Source organism: Cygnus atratus, chromosome 2 (assembly GCF_013377495.2).
Source record: "Cygnus atratus isolate AKBS03 ecotype Queensland, Australia chromosome 2, CAtr_DNAZoo_HiC_assembly, whole genome shotgun sequence".
Classification (NCBI taxonomy): domain Eukaryota; kingdom Metazoa; phylum Chordata; class Aves; order Anseriformes; family Anatidae; genus Cygnus; species Cygnus atratus.
The window spans coordinates 54,520,206-54,543,442 of NC_066363.1; the positions used below are offsets into that span (position 1 = coordinate 54,520,206).

General features: G+C 39.7%; 1 protein-coding gene across 6 annotated transcripts in view; it reads left to right on the top strand.

Annotated features, from left to right (window-relative positions):
- Positions 1–23,237, top strand: part of TNS3 (tensin 3) — a 255,871-nt gene that overhangs the window by 160,921 nt on the left and 71,713 nt on the right. For all 6 annotated transcript variants that reach the window (XM_035549809.2, XM_035549804.2, XM_035549805.2 and 3 more), the window contains one exon: positions 17,190–18,449. In XM_035549809.2, the coding sequence (XP_035405702.1) occupies positions 17,190–18,449 (1,260 nt within the window). The remainder of the gene's footprint in view (positions 1–17,189; positions 18,450–23,237) is intronic.

Here is a 23,237-nt window from a genome sequence, read left to right on the forward strand (position 1 = left end):
TGTGCAGCAGCTCCCACCAGACCTCCTGCACCACTGTGGTCTCCTCTCCACGGGTGGCAGCCCTACTGTCTGCCAGGGCACACTGCTGGTTCATATTCAGCTTGCTATCAACCAAAACCCACAGATCCCTCTCTGTGGGGCTGCTTTCCAGCGTCTTGTCCCCTAGTCTGTACGTGCAGCCAGAGTTGCCCTGTCCCAGGTGCAGGACCTGGCACTTACTCTTGTTAAACTTCATGCAGTTGGTGATTGCCCAGCTCTCCGATCTGCCCAGGTCTCTCTGCAAGGCCTTTCCACCCTCAACAGAGTCAACAACCCATCCCAGTTTAGTATCATCAGCAAATTTGCTCAAAACACCTTCTAGTCCTACATCCAAATTGTTTATGAAAACATTGAAAAGAACCAGCCCTAAAATGGAGCCCTCAGGGACCCCACTGGTGACTGGCCACCAGCCTGATGCAGACCCATTTACCACAACTGTTTGAGCCCTACCCATCAGCCAATTGTTCACCTATCGCGTGATGTTTTTATCTAGCTGTATGCTGGACATTTTGTCCAGTAGGATCCTATGAGAAACTGTATCAAAAGCTTTACTGAAATCCAAAAAGATTACATCAGTTGGCTTCCCTTGATTGACTAGATGGGCAATCTTATTATAAAAGGAAATCAAATTTGTCAAACAGGACCTACACCTTGTGAACCCCTGTTGGCTACGACCAATGACTACGTTGTCCCCCAGGTGCGCTTCAATAACTTCAAGGATAATCTTCTCCATAATTTTACCAGGCACTGACATGAGACTGACAGGCCTGTAATTACCAGGGTCTTCTTTCTTGCCCTTCTTGAAAACTGGTACAACATTTGCCAGCTTCCAGTGTACTGGACCTCTCCAGATTCCCAAGACCATGGAAAAATAATTGAGAGAGGTCCCACGATGACGTTAGCCAGCTCTCTGAGTACCCTAGGATGAATCCCATCCGGCCCCATGGACTTGTATGGATCCAGGTGGAGCAGCAAATCCTGCACATGTTCAGGGTTGGCTGGGAGTTTATCATTCCCACCATCACGGTCCTCCAGCTCTGGGCACCTGGGGTCCCGAAGCCCACCATTGGCATTGAAGAAAGAGGCAAAGAAGGCATTAAACGTCTCTGCTTTGCCTGTGTCCTTGTTTGTGAGGTGACCATCCCCATCAAGTAGCAGACCTATGTTTGGTCCTCTGTTTTCTGTTTATGTATTTAAAAAAGCCCTTCTTATTGTCTCCCACAGACCTGGCCAGCTTCAATTCTAATTGGGCTTTGGCTGCATGAATTTTCTCCCTACAAACGTGAACAGCAACCCTGTAGTCTTTTCATGTTGCCTGACCCTGCTTCCAGTAGCCATACACTTTCTTTTTATGCCTAAGCTCCAGAAGAAGATCCCTGGTCAGCCAAGCCGGCCTTCTGCCCCGCCTGCCTGACTTCCGATATTTTGGAATTGCCCGATCCTGTGCTTTTAGGAGGCAGTGCTCAGGATGTTTCTGTGGCATGTGCTTCCTTTCTTATCCCCTACTTTGTGTAAACGTAACTGTCAGCAAGCAGTGAATTGATGTTAAATATTTTAGCTGCTAAGATTCATTGGATAGACAGATTTGACCTTCCCATCCTCCCATCCGCATGCATTGTATTATAAGTAGCTACATCAGTACAGGAAATTGAAAGCAGAGATAAATGCTTAGGCAGCACATTGTTGGAAGATACAGAACAGTATGTTGCTCATGTCTTAATGACTTTATATAGAAGACTTCATCACAGACCATTCAAAAGTACAATTACCTTGTTTTCCTGATGTTTGGAAGTCATATGTGCTACTTAATAGGCTTTTTTTTTTTTTTTTTTGGTAATTTGCATGCTTGATATATTTTCAGTCACCTGAGATGCAATATAAATATGATATGTTGGCATGGATATTGAGAAATTTATTATGGATCTGTAGAGAAGTCACTAGAGAAGCTAGAGAATGCACCATAAAAACATGAGATGTATCCAGATACTCCTTCCTCAAGCAAACATTTAAGAGGCAGGATAAATGTGAACCTATGGAACTCAACAGTGGAATTGCAGGCAGAGCATCTGTCTCTGCATAGCTTTGGCAAAAGATCAAGAGTGGCTAAAACACATGCACAAGGGAACAGCTATGTTTTCTCCTAAGGATGAGATCTGTGTTCAAAACAAAGGTAAACCTAATTTGCCATTTGAGGTAAACACAGTTTGCTTAGGTCTTCCTTTACTTAGGATTTATAAACAACAGGACAGACTTCTCTTACGGTTTGTGGCAGGGGTTCAATATCATACTTTTGCATTAAAAGGTTGTATTGAATCCTGGTTTTCACCACAGGTGAGAGACCGCTAACAGGAGACACTAATTTCACATCCAGACAGTGAGCAAAGTCAAAAAGCTTTTGGCATATGAATCTTTTAGCTACAGTCCTGAAGTCATAGAGAGAAACTCTTTTGTACCTCAGAAAAGACTAAGATACAGGATGTGGTGCATTTGGAAGTCTGCCTAACAGTGGTGACATGTTTAAAATGTGGACAGATCTCATGGAGTGCCTGTTTCAGGTCTACTCCATTACTCCTGGCCTTTTGTAGGAACTGGACTTCACAATTTTACTTCTGCCTGTTTTCTATGGGAATTTCAGTAGGAATAACGTGAATGTGACAGTATTCCTGTATTGCAGTTATGCATCTTGTTCATTTCAAAAAGAGTTTTGAAATTCCAAATCAAGGTGGCCAGAAAGGCTACAGCCAAGCTCTTTGAAGTGAACATGGTTTCCTTTGTAGGTATGTGTGTAATGGCTATTTCCAAGCTGTTTTCAGTGTGTTAAAATGGAAAAATAGAGAAGAAGAAAGCAGTTTATCTCTTTTGAAATCCTACACCTATTTGGCATTGTTAGCAAAAGAACAAGAGGTGAAAGGACATGAAAAAAGAAATATGTACTCAAAGTATTTCTTGTCAGAAAGAGCAGTCAGGCATTGGAACGGGTTGCCCAGAGAAGTAGTGGAGTCACTGTCCCTGGGGGTGTTTAAGGAAAGATTGGACATGGTGCTTAGGGACATGGTTTAGTGGGTGACATTGGTGGTAGGTTGATGGTTGGACCAGATGATCTTGGAGGTCTTTTCCTACCCTAATGATTCTATGATTCTATCTTAGTTTATTAGTGTAATACAGTATTGCAGACAGAAACTATTGCCTTTTAAGTGACCTTAAACCCTGTGATGATAATAAAGTTGAGTATGCTTGCATTGAATATGGCCAGGCTATGGACGGCTTGCTCTTTGGAATTAGTTCCTTATCCCTTATTCTTAACAGTACAGGAATTTTGACGATTGGGAAGCAATAAATTAGTTGAATTTCTTTTCATAAATGCTGTTTCTGTTAGATCACTTGAGAACTGTCTGTTATATGTTGCACTAATGGTCCTCCATAATAAATTGAAGATTTTATTAGTTTTTAATTCTGAGTTTGTATCAAACTTCTTCCTCAAGTAGTACATTTGCACAGAGACTTGTGTTACGTGGATTTAAATGCCTGCAGTTGAGTGTAAGATTTGAAACCACGAACTGAAACATCTTCCTCCTGCTGTGTAGAAGTCTGAGATAGTTGTCATTGGTTTTCTTGTGGTTTTAAACTCATGGTACTCATCAAGTCTTAAATGTATTTTGTGGGCAGGTAGGAACAGAAATGATTTTTGATTGTGCTGAGTACTCTTTTTTTGCAGTGTTAAGGCAGCAAGTACCATAAAGTAGATATTTGTAGATTTACAGAAGGTTTCTCATTTGCTGCATTGACAAAGATATACAACCTGTGGTCACAAATGAATAGTACCTTCTATTATTTCAAGAAATTTAAATGTGTTTTCATTCCTGTTGATAATCATGTTTTTCAGGAGTTTTGTAGTTCACATATTTTCAGCCACACTTCACTGTCTGTCTTCATTTTGATTGCTAAGGTCATATACACTCCTTTATATTTAAACTGATTTTGGGGGATTGAGTTTGTTTGCGATATTTTTGGAGGTATTCAAAGGGAGAGGGAAAGTAGTGGTGAATAAGGATGAAGTAATTTTTATGGGAAGAGAATGTTGAAAGAAATAAGTGTTCCCACCTCCTACCCCCTGGAAAACTTTTCATGTGCTTTACACTTACTATTCTCACTGTATTGTGCCACCTGTTTCTCTCCCTTCCCCGCCCCCCCCCCCCCCCCCCCCCCCGATAATACATTAATAAAATGTATTAATGAGAACTTTTTTTCAGTTCACATTAATACATTTTCAGGATTATTTATATAGTAGGTAAGAGATGATATTGTTAAAACAAACACTTCAGATCTGCTGAAAATGCAACTCCCCTTTTGGATAGGAACCATTAGTTTGTGTGGAAACCACAGGAAGATCCCAGTACAGCCTGGGCTTTGAGGTGTTCTGAAAATAAAATCAGATACATTAAAATAAAAATTATATGTATTGCCAAAGAGCAGAAACTTCTTTTGCTAGGAAATATGAGTAATTGGAAGGAAAGATGACTGCTGTGGTTCCTTTTGCAGTGTCTAAAGCTGCTTTATCTCAGATTTATTCTCAGTATCCTAATAGCACACTAAGGTTATTCTAGAAAGAGAATGAATCTGCCATGAAGGAACAACTCTGTTTTAAGGTGATGACCATGGGATGTGTGTGACTGGGATGCTATTTATGTCTACTATTCAGTTTGTTGAGATACAGTGTTGGCTTTTGTTCTTTTTATTGTTTTAATAAATAAAACTGATAGGAGCAAAGGGGTTATAATTGTCTAAAATGTTATTTTGTTTAACTGAATTCAGTGGATTGACAACAAGAGTGTACCAAATTCTTGTTCAGTATTCCATTTTAAGACATTTCACTTCTGCTAATGACTGCTAGATCCCACTGTGGTCTTTGTCTGCCAACTCTACAGTCTGTGGAAAGAAAAGAACATGAGCACATGTTACAAATTGCTAAAATGACAAGAGCAGGACTTTCAGCAAGTCTTTACAAGACTGAAACCATCTTTCTCTTATGAACCTTGCTGCTTGTTCCCTAGCAAACTGGCTTGGCTAGCTAATAATGTTTGCTAATTAGAAAAGAAACAATTTTGGAAACAAAAGGATGTTTTTAATTCAAGCTAAATAGGGTAGAGTAGAATGAATTCAAATTCCTATGTCTCTGGACTGTTGTATAAGAAATTTTCTAGCAGTTTATACACTGACCTGCTCCCGCTCATTTTCTTTTCATAAAAAAAAGTATCTGAGAAGTGTCACCAGGTAGGCAATAAACAACATTCTGGTATGCACCCATGTCATGTGACTAGAAGAGGTGTTTGACTTTTATCGCAATTTTTTCTCCTTCTCACCCAAAGTAAATAGCTATTGAATAGGGAGGTGCCCTCTCATGCAGTTAAACGTGTTTTGCCGGAGGGGCCTTTCAGGATTGCAAAACTCATGGGCAGAGGCAAAATTGCTTGGCTTTGGTAGCTTAAAAGGAATGCAGATGCCTACCAAAGAAAACAGCTGGTTTGATGCCATTTGTGGTGAGCGAAGCTGAAGAATAAATTGTTAGTGAATAAAAGGTAATTCCAGCTTTTAGTCACCAGCTGGATGCGGTATTCTTTGAGACAAAGAGAGATGTGTTAGAAGGTGGGGATAACAAGGTGTCCTACAACGATTTCCCTTCTTTCCTGTTTGACAGTGCAAATAAAAACATTTCTAGAAAATAGAAAAATTTACCCTATAAAATGCTGGCATCTTGAAACAAAATCTGAAATGCTTTGGAGTGTTTGCCTTTGTTTTTCTTTGAGGAAGCTTATGTCTTCTATTTCTTATCGTTTTGTATTTTCGTCTTTGGATTGTTATTATTTATTATTTTAAATTTGGTTATTCTTCTTAATCATGAGACTGTGGTGGTTCTACACAGCTGGGCAGCTGAACTCCACCACAACCGCTCTCTCTCTCCCCCTCCTCAAAAGGAGAGGAATGAGAACTAAAAGCAAACTAAAAACACCTTTCCCCCATCCACCCTCTTCTATGTTCCCCCCTCCAAGCAGTGCAGGGGAACAGGGAATGGGGATTGCAGTCAGTCTGTAACACTTAATCTCTGCCACTCCTTCACAGTCACTCTCTGCTCCTGCTCCACAGGGGGTCCCTCCCATGGGATACAGTCCTTCCAGAATTAGTCCTACATGGGCTTCCCAAAGGCTCTTCAAACTTCTCCAGTATAGGCCTGTACCACGGGGTCCATCCTTCAGGAGCAGACTGCTCCAACATGTGTCCCCCAAAGGTGGCAGCTCCTGCCAGATCCCCTGCTCCTGTGTGGGCTCCTCTTCATGGGCTGCAGCTCTTGGTCAGAGTCTGCTCCAGCGGGGGCTCTTCATAGGCCACAGCGTTCTTTGTGTCACATCTACGTGCTCCACTATGGGCTCCTCCACGGGCTGCAGCGTGGAGATCTGCTCCATGTGGGACCCAAGGGCTGCAGGGGGCAGCCTGCTCCACCAGGGGCCTCTCCACAGGCCGCAGGGGAACTTCAGCTCTGGCGCCTGGAGCACCTCCTCCCTCTCCTTCTTCACTGACCTTGGTGTCTGCAAAGCTGTTTCTCCCTCGTCACTCTCCCAGCTGCTGTTGTGCAGCAGTTTTTAATTTTAATTTTATTTTTGTATGTTTTTTCCTTTTGTTAAATATGCTTTCACAGAGGCACAGACAACATCGCTTGTTTGGCTCAGCTCTGGGCAGGTCCCTTTGGAGCCGGCTGAAAATAGGCCTTATTTAACATGGGACAGCTTCTGGATTCTTTTCACAGAGGCTACCCCTGCAGCCCCTGGCTACCAAAACCTTGCTATGTAAACTGAATAAACACCAGCAATAAGTTGGAGATAAATTAATATAAAGTGGTTTGTTTTGTATGCCAGTAATGTTGAATATAAACACAGGATTGCAAGGTTTCATTTCCACTTGTGCCGTAATAGATACACTGTAATTCTCCCTTTGATCCTCCTTTATTAGAGCATTGATTAAACCAGTACAGAAATATGTGGATTAAATATTCTTTTCCTCCATATGTTAGGGAATGAGTGCAAGTTCATGCAGGTGTTTTTAAGATTGTGCTTTATTAACTAAGATCGTTCCAGTCTATAATCTCTTATGTCCATATTTTATTTATTGTTTGTTTGTTTGTTTTATGTAATTTTTGAAAACAACACAAAAAGTTGTAGTACTTTGAATAGGTCAGTTAGGAGATGACAGTTATATGCAGTCAAGGGCTGGACTTTCAAAGGACTTACTGATTCAAAGTGACTTATTTTCTTTGAGTGCCTCATGAGGCATCCTGAACACCTTTTTGAAAGTCTTGCATATTTACTTAAGTGCTAGGCTGAGCAAGCAAGCTTGACTTGTTTCGTCAAGCTCTGTGTGCACTAAAAATATTTTTGGTTTTACCCAAATGGTAAGCTTATCAGTAAGTCAGTGTCTGAAATGAGGAGTTGCGTGCATTTTACTTACACTGATTTTGTTAGATACAATTTGTATGTTCTGCTTTAGTTAAATTTGTCTCAAATGAAAACAAAAAGCCCAAAACGATTCTAAGTGCCAGAGAAGGCTTGTTATAGCTAAGATTAAAAAATAAATATATAAATTTGGAAGTCTTAATGTCTGAAAACAAGAACAGATTAGAAGAAGGATTCCGCAGGTTCCCTAGGCCCCTGTTTTTCTCCATTAGCCTCCTGCCTCTCATTGCCTATACTTTCTCTTTCCTATGAACTCCTTTGTCCTCAATTTTTTTTTCAAATCCTACTTGTACGTACTCCAGTAACTTTTCTGCCTTTCATTCTGTGAAGGTTTCTTGGACACACCCACCCTCTCATCCTCCTCACTCTGATATCAGTATTTTTAAAATTGCATGGCTTTATTTGAAGCACAGGTTGCCCACCTCAAGTAATTTCAAAGCTACTGCAGAGCCAATTACTTGCTTTTAAAAATGTTTTTGTTATGTCCTCCAATTAATTTTTATCATATCTTGATAATAGGCAGTGCTGTTATACCAAGAATGTTATTTACTAGCCATTTGTCAAGGCAGTAATTACACATTTAGACACAAAGAACAGAGGGTAAAATTTAAGTGGTTTAATAGGTGTTTCTGGTATACATCTGGTATACATTCAGCTATCTTTTGCAGTTCTATTTTTATAAAACTGTGCAAAGGGCCTCTCTTCAGCACAGAAGGATTCGGATAATCAGAAACTAGGAGGAAGATAACACATGTGACTATGGGTGATGTTCTCTCTTCCCCTTCCTATGTTCTTTACATATCATCTAACAGCTGTTATCTCAGGGCCACATAACACTGCTTTTTCATGCAAGTGTTTCTTGCCCAGCTTACTTTGGTTCCTGAGCAGACTTGCACTTACCTTCTCACATCTGCCTATTTCTTAGTCAGGTCAACTACAGTCTATTGTTATTAACGTCATTAAATTAAACATTAATGCCAGAATCAGTATCTCATACCATGCACATACAACCTCAGGAAGAAGCTCTTCTTAATCCAATTTTACAATCTGCTTAAAAGGTTGAATAAAGAGTCCTGAAAGGCAAACCTCTGCCACAGTTGTGTGTTCCCTCCCTGCAGCTGCTTCCTGAACAGCTCTGCTTTTCTCTTGCGAAGACAGTGAGACGTCTTACCTGTTAGCTTCAGGAGGCAAGAAAAAATAATTCTCGTTATGGTTTAGGTATTGGATATCATTTTCTTGTAACACCTTAGTTGCCTGCAGTAGGGTTAGTATGGCAGCAGCAGAGATTGAAAGAATGAATCAAACAAATGAACTGAAAATACTTCAGTACAAATTATGATTTTGTGCTTGCTTATTCTGTGACCTAAGATCAGAAAGAGAAGCAATTAAGTTCCCTCTCTCTCCCTGCAGCCAGGCATATGTACACTGAACACCCTTGTGCATTGTGCTTTCTGTGTGTGTCTTGGTCTAGAACTGTGAGTTGTGAAGCAGTTTTTTCTAACTCCAGAGTACTTGTAAAATCATTAAAGTCCAAATGTGACCTGTGTGAGTGGCTGGGAAATATACACTAGGATTTGCTAATGATAAGGATTCTATAATGTGTTGGATGCCCCTCCTTTGCTTCTCAAAAGATTCAAGCTTTAAGGACCTCATGTGAGCCTGATGGTCTTGCTTGTTAGCATTTTGCTAACAGCAACCCTCTTGGCTGTTTTCCTTTCAAAGTGTCGCGGTTTTTATGGTACTTGCCTCTTTCTGATTTTCTTCATCCTCATTTATTTTTCTGTTAAAGATGGGCAAACATAGCAAACCAAGCAGCTTCCTGATGACTGACTTACTGCTACTTCATTTTGGAAAAATAGTTCTTTAAAATTGAATCCTCATATGAACATCAACATTTGCTTGGATGTCTTGGATAGTCAGGGGAAGGAAAAAACAGTGGTAGAAAATGACTTCATACTTTTTTCTTTTTTCTCCAGTCCATTGTGTTATCCTCAAAATACAATTGTCTTTAAAACTCTCTAAAAATGGATTAGATGATTTCCAGATGAAAGCTTATGAACCAAGAACAGTTAGAACACCCACCCACTCACACACATTTTCTTCCCAGGCTCAACTTCAGTCCCTTCTTCTACTTCCTCCTTCCCCTGACTGGTATAGGGAGATATGTGGATTACAGCCCATAACACTTTGTGTCTGGTACTCCTTTTGTCTCACACTTATCCCCTACTTTAGCATGGGGTCTCCCTCCCATGGGATACAGTCCTTCACGAACTGTTCCAATGTGTGTCCTTCCCATGGGCTATAGCTCTTCAAGAACTGTTCCAGTATGGATACTTTCCATGGAGTGCCGTTCTTCAGGAACAGAATTTGCCAGTGTGGGCCGCCCATGGGCCACAGTTCCGGCCAGAAAACCTGCTCCAGTGTGTGCTGCCTTACGTGGGCTGCAGCTCCTGCCAGGAGCCTATTCCTGTGTGAGTAGGGGCTGCACCTTCCTTCAGGATATAAACAAATACTCTGGAATGGGGTCTTCCATAGGCTGCAGTGTGGATATCTGCTTTACTGTGGTTCTCCATGTGCTGCAGGGGGAAAACCTGTGTCACCATAGTCTTCTCCACAGTCTGCAGGGGAATCTCTGCTCCAGCATCTGAAGCACCTCCTCCCATTCCTTCTTCTCTGCCCCTGGTGTTTGCAGAGTTGTTTCTCACCTGATTTTCTTTCCTCTCTTCCACCTGCAGTGTTTTTTGTTTTTGTTTTTGTTTTACTCTTTCTTAAATATGCTATCACAGAGGTGTAATCAGTGTTGCTCATCGGCTCAGCTTTGTCCTTTAGCATGTCCCTTTTGGAGTTTGCTGGAACTGGTTGTAGTCAGACTTGGGGCAGCTCCTGGTCTCTTGTAAGAGAAATCACCCCTGCAGCCCCTCCATTACAAAAATACTGTCACACAATTCCAATTACAGACGCTATTCAGAGCTTGCCTGAGTTCCCAAAGCATTCTTGCTGTGATTGTCTGGAGTACCACTAAGGCTATCTATGTAGGACAATAAAATTAAAGCAACATTACAGATCTGTCTGAATTAATCATTTGCAAATAAATTCTCCCTAGGAGAGGTTAATCTGTTAAAAGCTGATGTTACCTGATTCAGGTTTCTTCTGCTACTCTAACTAGCACGTGTCAGTGTTGCACCTCAGTCTGTGTTCAGGCCTGCTGACTGCTGATGGTTTAAAATCACCAGCACACGAACTGTAGGCTTCCAAAAGAGCAGAAAGGGCCTGCAATTGGACAAAGGAGTAGTATTGTATTTTTGTTTGTTCTTTTCTCACAGTGAACCAAAATGTAGTGAGACCAAAACAGAAGTTGCATCTTATATGAGACTAATCAATTTATATTGAGTTTTGAATATGTCTTTTTTGTTTCTTTTCACATTTTTGAGGCAAATTTTGGAAGTTTTCAGTGATTCTGTATTGTCCTACTAGTAATCCAGGAGCAGAGAGCCAGTTCTCTGTTTTTCAAAGAGTACTGTCTGCATAGCTTGTGTGTATGGTTTGTGTCTTTTATCGGATTCCTGACTGATTTAATGTGCAGCCATTTACAGATTTGTAAGAACAGCAACACATGAACAGGAAAGCAAGTGCTTTTTGAATTGGGTTTGAACTTAACTTCTAACTCTCTCATAATCAATGAATAGGTAGATGTATTTTGTCAATATGAGAGCTACTTTTATCCTTTGTTCAAGTGAGAAGTCATTAAAGAATTGAAAGTCCCTTAAACAAAAATTGAATGTTGTCTAGGGGCATGGCTGTCTTTTGGCGATGCATGCACACATTCTGAATATTTAGAGCCAAAGTTTGTGGGCTGCCATGTGGTGAGATACAGCTGTTATTAAAGGAGTAACTAACAGGCTTGCTCCCCCTAGTTTGAGCTGATTCATTCCAGAGACAGAGAAGGAGTCAATGCCTGCCAGTGTGTGGGAGCTTGAGAGCAGCAGCTGCTACATAAAAATAAGCACAATCACCACAGGACTTCCAGAAAGTTTTTCTTATCTGAGAACTCCAATAACGCACAATTTTTGAAGACTTCAGTGATGCAAGTGGCTGACCTGATTGTTCAATACAGAAGAACAATGTTTTCTAAAGGCTGCATGTTCCAGAAAAAAGGCAATCATGAGTGTGTGGCTAAATGGTTTGAAAATTGAAACCCGCTTGGCTTCACTGGATATTCAAACAGACTGAGAAAAGGACCAGTGTAAGGAAATAGCTTGTATACTGAATTACCTTTTCAGTCAAGGCATTTGTATTCCTCTTTGCCTCCGGGAGTTCAGATTTCATTGAACCTGATTGTCCCCTCCTGCTCGTCCCTTGTGTTTACATTTTCATTTGCTTTTTCTCCTGATAGAAGTCTCATGCTTCTTTAGCAAGACCATTTATTTACCTCCAAGAGCAGGAACAGGAGCTGCAGCTCAAACAGCAGGAGTAGAGACATTTCTTGCCTTTTTAAGCTGAAGTGTTTTCCTTAACTCTTGTATTTCCTCAGTATACAGTTGCTTAGAGAGTATTAGTTGATTTAAATGAGCTGTTGATTGATTATTGCAGAAAGTTCATGAATGTGCCTAGTAAAGAGGTAAGAAGTGTTGTTGTAGTTCAAGAGCTGGAAATACAGACCACATGTATTTCTGTATTAATTTTAGAGGAACTGTATGGGAAGAGTTTGCAAGGCATGAGGGCCTGTGTTTGTTAGGGAGGGAGAAAGGAAAAGACAAATGCACAGAAAAAGATTTAACTTGGGAGGAATGCAACTCTGGACTTGTCCATATTTGCCTGAAGAGAGAAACATTTATTTGTGAGATTGAAAAAACAAATCCAAATCTCCTGTAATATTTCCTGCTGCAACATGAACAATGGAACAGTGTGCAAAGGTTTGTATATTTACAACCTTCTTTATGTTCAAGTGGACTGGGTCAGAATGGCTCTTGTTGAATTTGTGGTATATGTGTTTACATAGGTGGCTTGCATTTGTCTGTGTGTTCACAAGTGGTGAATAGACAGGGGATAGCTGGGGGGACAAGCTGGGCTGGAAGACTGAAATGTCTTTTTACTCACAAGTCTGCCTTCAGGTATTTGGATTTCAAGAAGGGCATTGCCAGGAAACACGGACTTGGATGTAAGCCACTGAATTGGGTATGTGTTGGTATTTCAGCTTCTAATTTTTATGTAAGTTGCTCTTTGTGTATAAGGTATGGGAGTGAAAATACTCACATAGCCTTTGCTTTGAGGCTATTTATAAGGGGGCTCCTGACACTGGTGTGTCTGTGTGTTTCAGATTCAGTGTGTGAATTTTGCCAGACTTCAGCCTGGGCAATTCAGTGTGTTGGAGCACCTCCTGGGAAGAGAAGTCAGACTGAAAGAAAGTGGGCCCCTTCAATTTGTTTAACTAAATTCCAGCATTACTTAGGTCTCCACCCTTGTGAACTTCCCATGTTTTTTTGACAGCTGCGTTACTCTCATGTTTTACAGAGTGGTACTTCCTTGGGAAAAATGAGAGTAGGGACTGAGTTGTGCATTGAGAAGAGGTACTGAATACATAAGGCCTCTGCAGTGCCATTATTTATCAAGGTGCACAGAATAAATTTATGCTTTGCCAGTATAATTTCTAATTTTCTTTGGTCCAAAAATATTCACTACATATGAAGCTTCACATTTGCAATTAAGTTGGGTACCACTTTATGGGGAAAAACATGCACAAAGGCCAGAGTAAAGCAAAGCTGGAAAGTCCTAGTGCGGAGGTATTCCAAAATTACGGTTGAGCAAAAGATAAGATATAAAGTTAAGGTGTTATTAAATACCTTGTATTTTGAAGGTTATAGTATTTGAATAGTTTGTCCTGGTCTTATGAACAAATATCATAGAATCACAGAATGTTTTGGGTTGGAAGAGACCTTAAAGATTATCCAGTTGCAACCCCATTGCCATGGGCAGGGACACCTCCCACCAGACCAGGTTGCCCAAAGCCCCATCCAGCCTGACCTTGAACTCTTCCAGGGATGGGGCATCCACAGCTTCTCTGGGCAGCATGTTCCAGTGCCTCACGACCCTCACTGTGAATAATTTCTTTCTTATACCAAATCTAAACCTACCCTTTTTTGGTTGAAAACCGTTACCCCTTGTCCTGTCACTGTACTCCCTGATAAAGAGTCCCTTCCCATGTTTCCCATATGCCCCCTTTAAATATTGGAAAGACGTTAAAATGTCTTCCTGGAGTCTTCTCTTCTCTAGGCTAAATAACCCCAACTTTTTCAACCTCTTTTTTAGGAGAGGCTGAGAAAAAAGAATATATATAAAGAATATATATAAAATATATAGCTCATTATATAGTATATTTATGTTATGTGTTTGACCTTCAGATTAACAGTCCACTGGCAGTCTGGCCATCTTCTCATCTGGACTTTTGTTGCTGTGCTGTGGCGCTGTGTAATGATACTGGAAGGGCAAATGAAGGCACATGCAGAAGGGTTTTTTATCACTTTCCTAGGTTCTCTGATTGTACTTGAGAAGTTGAAAGATTTTGTATGTAACATTTCTGTATGGGGAACCAAATGTGTGTGCTCAAATGATTCATCTGGAGTGAGGTATTTATGGCTGGCTAGCATGTGTGAAGGATTTACAGCCTAGCTTTGGATAATTGAAAAGTCAAGAAGATTTCTTGGAAGAGTACTAGTCCTATATTTATGTTACCATATCCTAGTTCAAATCTGTAACCTCTTCAAGTCTATTTTGTGTCAGGATATTCAAGTATTCAAATCTAAGCAGTGTTATGTGTTTTCTGTTTTTTTTAAACTCAAAACTAACTGCATAGAAAAATAAATGCCACCTAATAGTTACTCTTGCCGGTTTGTTTGCTTATTTAATTTTTGCAATTTATTGTGGTAACTGTATTAAATAATTCTGTATGAAAGTTTTTCTGTCCTTTCATGCTGAAGCTCCATGATTACTTCATTGTCCTAGCAGCAGTGAGAATTTATGAGAAATCACAGCATGAAAGTGGCTGAGAAATTGTCAATTGTCTGTCTTTTCCTTAGGTACAGTATTTTTTTTCATAAATACTGTTTTAAAATACCTGTTCACAGACATTTGGCCCCATGCATAGCGGCTCTTCTCAGTGTGGGATTTACACAATATATCATAAATTTAGCAAGCTTCTACTTTCACCTGTAGACAAATTCAATTGCAAGGGGAATTGCTTTCTTTTTCCCTTACCCTGATGACTTGTTCTGTAAAGGAATATTTTTGGTCTTTTGGATGTGCTAATTTTAAAATCAACAATAGGCAAGTCATAGTACCTAGTCCTTAAAAAGTAAAAAAATTGTCCTTTAATTATTGGCTAAAATCTATTAAACCTATCTTATAACCTCCAATGTATAAGTGTTTAAACTGTTTGAAGACTCTGCCCATAGAAAATGTCAAAATTACTCTGGTGCAATTTTAAGTATATTTTGAAAATGTGTGTTAGAGTTGATGCATTGGTTTCTCTGTGAATCTTTTGATTCTGCAGCTGCCACAGATGTAGACTAAGCTGTTGGTTACCTTTGACAAAAACCTGTCTGTTCCTAAGTTGCAATGGTCTGTTTTTCTTTTTATCAAACAATTCTCAAATTATGGGTAGGAAAAAGTTCTTCAGAAACTTCTGCTTGATATAAATGCTTTTGTAAATGAGCATTGAAAAAACCTTTGGAAGTAGAACCACTCATTTTGCTTTCTTGACTAGAAATATTTACTCTTAAAGGTTTTTGTAAGAAATAGAATTGTGTTCATTTTCATCATAGAGGAAAAGTCCAGTAGCCATACTCTACCTGAGGTTGAATTAAGCTTTGTGATGTGTGTGGAAGATGGAAAAGCAAATCTGATAAAGGATTACTCCATACATTGTAAGAATATGCCTCCTGGGACTTAATTTAATTTCTTTGGTTTATGATGTCAAGATGACATTTTAAAAAACCCTGACAGTCAGAGGTGAGAAAAAATGGTTTAGATAAAAAGGTGGATTCAAATAAACTCTTGAGCTTTTAAAATGTTCCAGAGGGAAATCGCTATTCATTGTTCTGTGGTTTTATCTATTGCCAGTGTTGGTAGTACTGAAATAACATGGAAGAGATTGTTCTCACACTATGGATTATGGTTTTTTTTTTTTTTTTTTAACTTACTGTATATAAACATTTGTCAAGTTTGTTTTTTTTCTGGGAGACAAAAAAAAATTTTCTCAACAATTTTTATTACCCATTTTGTATGTATTTCATATATGTTATTGTATATGTTTGCTAATCCTGCTTGCGGTAAAGTATAATGTCTAAAATATTACATATATGATAAAGCACGCAGACAGTCCAGACTGTCTGTACCTAGGCTGTTTGTCCAGAGACTGAAAGTTTAATCTCTAATTTGTGATGCTCTTGACTTTCTTGCTGTATGTTTTGCATTCATTTTTTTTGTGGCTTATTGAAAAATTATTAAGATGTATTACACTGTAATGAGGAATGGTGGCTGCAGCGTGAAAGATTGAAGAATATGGGACAAGTTCCTGTAGATAGCAAGCAGGGGGGATCATGGATGTCAGTCCTAGGATCAAAAGCCATTTCAGTGGTTACTTCAGTGAAGCCAATGAAGCCTTCCAGTTGATTTCATTAGCCCTGTAAGAAGGTGAAGCCTGGCTCACCCAGTTCTTCTGTGCATAACCAATGTCACTGAACTGTGCTAATTGTGCATATGTAATTGGAAGGAGGAATTTATCTGTTCTCAACATCTATCTTAGTAAACCAAGTAGATGCATTTTTCTGTAAAATTGCTATATTTTCCTAAGATGTTCTAAACAGAAAAGAAAGTTCTAGCCCTTTTTTGTTATGAGCTGCTATTCATAAACTTTAGAGGAGCAGGTACCTCAGAGATCAGATATAATGTTAGGTTCTTCCCGTCATTGTTGAGAAAGGCGTTACATTCTGATTCTTGAGGGAATATGGCCTCACTAATTAAAATCGGAAACATGAAGTGCGTACCACAACCTCCACATGTATATAGATTTTATAGTCTGACAGATATAGGCTTACGCATGCCTCTGTGAAGAGGTCTTATGTATATTCTAAGGACTGCAGCTCTGACTGAAATCCTGTTTTTTCCTTGTACCACCAAGAAAAAGAGTAAATGATTTTTCATAGTGTATTTAGACTATCAAATGTAAATGAATGAACCGGTGATTGCATGATTCTTGCTCTGAATGGAGTGCATGGTAGCTGCCTCTCAAAGTTCTGGCAGTTCTTCAAATTAGTTTGAAGATTTTGTAGAGACATAAAACAGTGTAAGAGAGAACATCATTTCCTCTTGGCCTGGTAAGATCACAAGCATTTCACCATCCAGAATATGGATGAATGGCTTGTTACATTTTCATCAAGAACTTTGTTATAAACTGAAATGTAAATGGAAAAAATGAAAGAAGACAATGCTATTGGTTGCTACTGAATTTGTAGAGCCAATTTAGTTTTGCAGAAACAATACCATTAGTATTAGCAGTACTTCTGAGTGTGGTATGACATAATGTACCTTACAAGCTCTTATATAATGCCTTGTCTTTTTCTCTCTCTTCTTTTCTTACTTATCTCTTCACAGTGCTGCATACCCAAGGTCCTATTGATGGCAGTCTATATGCAAAAGTAAGAAAGAAGAGCTCTTCAGACAGCAGCATCCCTGGTGTTGCTCAGGGTGTTCCTGTGACAAGCAGTCCTGATCACAGTGATCATACTCTGTCTGTCAGCAGCGATTCAGGACACTCAACAGCTTCCATCAGGACAGACAAAACTGAGGAGCGCCTCGTGCCAGGCGTCAAACGGGGACTGAGCCCACAAGAGAAGGCAGAACTGGACCAGCTACTTAGTGGCTTTGGTTTGGAGGATTCTGTCAGCAACACCAAAGATATGACTGATGCTGGAAGCAAGTACAATGGGACTCGCCACATAGTGCCAGCTCAGGTTCATGTGAATGGAAACACCAAACTGAAGGACAGGGAGACTGATATTTTGGATGACGAAATGCCTAATCATGATCTTCACAGTGTGGACAGCATTGGGACTTTGTCTTCATCAGAAGGGCAGCAATCTACCCACCTAGGGAATTTGAGTTGCCACAAGAGCAGTCAGAACTCCCTTCTCTCAGATGGCTTTGGAAGTAACACTGGAGAGGACCATCATGGTGTTATTGCCCCAGACCTGGGAATTGGTGTGGATCCCCTCTATGAGAGATCATTTGGAAGCACTGAGCCAAAGTCAACTCAGCAATTGCAAAGGAATCCTTCAGTTTCACCCCAGCCTCAAGCCTATGGCCCAAGTAACTATTCTACTCAGACCTGGGTTCGCCAGCAGCAGATGGTCACTGCTCACCAATATGGTTTTGTCCCAGAGAATGAAATGCGGGTTGGCATTCATAACACTGTGGAGAATTCAGGCAGTGTCCAGAGCCAGTCCCGAGTTCCAGGCACACCAACACATGGCTCCAGTAGTAGAGATGCTGTGCAGAGGGGGCTAGGAAGTATACCAGGTGTTGCCGGAGCTGCAGAACATGCTAACAATGAGAGTTTTAAGTTGGGGCCGGTGTCACAGAGGGATGCAAATAGCCTGGATCTCAGAGTGAATGCAGGGGACTTGCCAGCTTCTCCAACTTTGGATATTGATCAGTCTATTGAACAGCTGAACAGGCTGATCTTGGAATTAGACCCTACATTTGAACCTATCCCAACCCGCATTAACACTGTCACCAGGGACACAGATCAAGTAAATGGTTTCACCAGCCTTAATGTGGGTGTGGAAGAGCCTGGCAGGAGCCCTGGCTTCCATGAGAAATTAGAGGTCATAAACAGGAATCCCTCCCAGCATGGTAAGCTGTTGAATATTGTATGGCAATACTGTTTGAAGACTTTTGAATAGTTTTTGAAGTGGTTTTCCCAGCACTTCTGCTCTTGACATGGTGCTGTAGGACCTCAGATCAAAAATTAAACTCTCAGGATGATTATCAGGGAGTTCTTCCTGATATCCTGATATATAACTGTCCAAGAAATTATGGAATCATGCTGATTTAAAAAATGTGGTTTTGAAGATTATTAAATGCCTTTGGATACTTGGTTTTTACATGAAAAAAGTACTATTCAGAAAATTCTAACCTGTAGGTCATAAGCTGTCATTTTTTGCTGCTGTAAGTTAAGATGATAGGGGAGCAGAATTCCTACATTACTACATGAGACATTTTTAAAAGGTATCTGTGGTGGAATGTTTTATAAATTTTTGATGATTATTTATGATTTCCACTTAAGGTAGGAGAAGAAGCTCTGAGTTAATTTGCTCTTCAAATTTAGTATAATGCTTTTGTATTAAATTTCTGCACAATGCTTTTATGAATGTAGTAATCTTTGACAGTGAGGTATTTTAAAACATATTCTTTCTGAAGTGTTGTTCTGTTGAGAAATACAGAAGTTGCAGTGCTTGCTTACCATCTGCTATCTCTGTATAAGTCAACCGAAACCTTTCAATAATGCTGTAGCTAAAATTTGTGACCAGCTTTTTCTGGTCTTGCTTTCATGGTCTGAAGTTCTGTGTGTTCCAATTCCTCTAGCAGAACATACCCACTTCCCTTACTTTCCTCTTCTCCCTCTTCCTACCTCCAGTTTTGGTATAATAAAAAATTTGCTTGTTTCTCTGGGATTTGATTGTAATATCAGCCAACATGCCAGAACATCTCTGTGGCCTTGTGGACACAAATGAGCTGCTTCAGCTCAAACCCAACTGGATATGTCAAACTATTTGATGGTGACCATGCCTAAGTGCAGCACATGGTTTCTGTTAGTGTGCAAGCCTCACAAGGAACAAGAACAGTGATTTCTTGTAAAGAAGGTGAAATCACAACTTTGTATTAGAAGGGTAACTGAGGACTAAAGAAGTCCAGAAATCCATAGTAAATATGTAAACTGCTTCACTGTTTGTTTTTAATATGCAGTATGTATTTTGTGACTCTTACAGGACTAAATTAATCAGTTTGTAATTGTATTGAATCTTTCCAAATGTTTAGCTGATACACAAATATCGAAAACAAGATTTTTCCAGCAGAAGAAATCTTCTCTTTGATATACAGTAGTATACCAAATTCTGTGTTTAAAAATAACCAGGGCCACATAGAGCAGGCTGCCCAGGACCATGTCCAGACACCTTTTGAATATCTCCAAGATGGGAGATTCCACAATCTCTCTGGACAAGCTTGGTCACCTTCACGGTTAAAAAAAAAATCAAAAAAAAAAAATATAATCCTGATATTCAGTTGGAATCTCTTCGTGTTTCAGTGTTTCAGTTTGTGCCCACTGCCTCTTGTCCTGTCCCCTGTCACCACTGAAATGACCCAGGCTCTGTCCTATTTGCTCCCTCAGTTCAGGTATTAATGTACATTGATAAGATCCCCAATGCACTTCCATTTAATTAAGAATTTACAAGAAGTGTTCCATCCAGTATTTTGTTCCGAACTCTACCAAACTCTGAGCAGGTCAACCACTGAAAAGTGTTCAGATATATCAGATTTATGTCTGGTTTTGTGTATGGAGAAAGAGGTATTTTACAAAGCATTTTGCTGCTTATAAAGTTACATTTTTTTTTGATAAATATTGAAGCATGCTATTTAGAAATGATCTTTCTTTGGGAAAGTTAGAGTACAGGAGACGAATAATCAGAATATGTACTCAGAAGGTGACTTGCAGATCTTTTAACCCTAGCAATGCATGTAGGAAATAATTTCTGTCTCTGATCTTCAGTGTTGTTTTTTTCCTCTTCTTTTAGTGTTTAATGTCTTCTGTAAATTGCTGCATTTGCTTATGGCAGCAACAACTCTCCCAGCCTAGTTTTCCAAAGCATTTTAAACTCCATTTCAGGGAGAGTATTGAAACAAGTCTTTGCACCAGTCCTTTAAGATGGAGTCTGCAGTGCCTGCAAGCAGCTATGATCTATGTGAGATGTTCCTTGAGTGAGGGTAGGCCAACAATGCATCATGCATTGTGCATTGCTCATTGACCAGCTGCTTGTGGAAGCCTCATCAGCATCCCCGATGAGCTCCACTGGCAATGAATGCTAGGGTTCAATATATAAAAGCTTCATAAAATAAATCAATTAATTAAATTCTATCTGGAAAACCACCATGATTTTCAGAGCTTGTGTAAAATCCCACTGTGTACAGAGACATGGGAATTGAAGTATTCTACAAGGCTGGTCGCTAGGTATTTGCTGCATAAAGCTACAGCAGCCTGGGAGTATAAGAAAGTTCTTTCTTGGCCTCCAGGGCTAACAAAATACGTGTAATGCACAACGTTGGAAGTACCAGGTTTAATTTCTAGAAATGCTAACATCTCTCTTGCTCATGTTATTGTGTTTAAAAGAAATTATATCATGTATTTTTCTTCTTATAAGGCAAACGGAGTGAAGGTTAAAAGTTTGTAAGGATCTCAGGCTTCAAGGTATATGAGGCTAATTACTAAATGCATTAGGTTTCCTAAGAGTTTCTCCTCAGTTTTGTGTAGTTTAGTGCCAATAACTATTTAAGTCTTCCTTTATAATTTGTTAGAAAAGATGCTGAAATTCTGATAAGCCATTTCAAAAAGCTGGTTGAAATGACTCGGTGACACTGCTTTTGCTGTTGTTGTTGCTGTTGTTGTTGTTTTTTTTGGTAGTAGATAATTAGGCCAAATATTTCAGATCAGCATTCGGCACTTCTAGTAGTGAGAGCTATTAGAAATATAACTGGCAAATTCTAGTATTGAATGGGCCCAGCATGTTTTAATTTGGTCATCTTATGGAAGGCTGGAAAGCAGCTTTTCTGCAAACATGGAAGGAATTTAGTGCATTCTATGTTAGCAAAAAAAAAAAAACACCCACAAAATATTTTTAGTTGGTAAGTTTGTCTGCAAATGTCTCAGCCTGACATTGTTCCAACATTTGTGCAGTTCTTGAACTCAAACACCAAAACTGTGCAGCCACATCCAACTCCCAGCTCAGTTCTATAGCTATCTTGAGTACCTCTGCGTGATTTTTTATTTCAGCATATTAGGCATACCTTGTCTAGCAAAACCAGAATAAACTGTTATTTGGATCTTTAAGTCATTTCTTAAATTTTTGCTTGGAGGAAGTACTTCATTCATGCTTTAACTCTCCTGAAATCAGATTCTGTTGAAGTTCATAACAAAGCCTTTCATTGACATTAGAGACTTCAGGAGCAGGTTGGCAAGTAAAGGGTTACCCATGCATTTTTAGGGCCAGAAATAGACGAATGAAATTTACCTACAGTTTAAGCATTGCCGAAAGCCTGAAATGTGTGGAATCCAGGATATAGAATGCAAGACTGAAGGCCTGTGTTGGCCTCTAGTGCTAGCTTTGACATATTGAGATTTATGGGCCTCATTCTAGTCCTATTTCCAGTAACTTAGGATATTTATGTTTAGAAAAAAATCCTTTAAAAGTTTAACTCTTGAAGAGCTTTCTTTTCTATTTACCTTCAGTTTTTCAAGGCCTTATGCTGCCACTGCTGTCAGTTTTGAGTAGCATCTCATAAGAGCCTTAGTAGTCTCTTTGAAACAAGGTGCTAGTATAACACTTTCAAGACTCATAAGATCTGATTGAGGCAGCTACAAGAAGCCTTATATATTCTCACCTGAAATCTCCTTGTGGTGGTCCATGTTGAGAAGTCATAGTTCATTTCATTGAACACAGTGAAACTGAATGGGTGCTTTTCTTTTTGCTGCAACTCCTAATATGATGGTGTGTGCAAAGGGTTTATTAGTTAAGATTTCTGGAGATGTAAGCTATACCACCATCATTTTCAATGAGTTCTAATTCACAGGATGACATATTTTGGTAAAAGAGGCAGAGAGCAGGGTTAGTAAGGATTTAGATACTTGGCTTTAGCCAGTACCTTTAGGTAGCAGAGCACATTTGAGTGCCCTGAAGATTAAAGACCATTGTTTGCAGCTAATGTAGGTAGTGTCTAGAGGAGTTTCCATTGTGTAAAAATGAGTAGTCTTACGGAATTAACCTGAGCAGGATACTCACTAAGGCAATTAACTATCTGTTTCCACTACTTCAGCAACAGGAGGTGTAATTAATAGCACAAAGAAATGCTTGTTGACATGGAGATGAGGAAATAACCATGAATAAAAGATAACCAAAACAGCGGTTGACTACTGATCAGTGATGATCAGTCTTACACCATCAAGTTTTAGGGTGAGCCATCTTCCCTGTGACTCAAACAGTCCTTCACCTAATGCATGTATCAAGAGAATTGATTGACCTGTAATGGAGGGAGTTGGCAGATCAGGGCTGAACCGCCCTGAGATTGAATGGAAATATCCACTAATTGGAGTTGAGTCAATAACAAACAGTAGTGGAGATGAATGGGATTGATGCATTGTGTGTGTGCCTAAACTGAGTGTTAAATAACGAGAGTGGTAGGATTATCTGGTTTCTAGAATCATAGGATGAAAGAATGGTTTAGGTTGGAAAGGACCTTAAAGATCATCTAATTCCAACCCCCCTGCCATGGGCGCCATTAGACCAGGTTGCCCAGAGGACCATCCAGCCTGGCCTTAAATGCTTCCAGGGATGGGGCATCTGCAACTTCTCTGGGCAACCTGTTCCATTG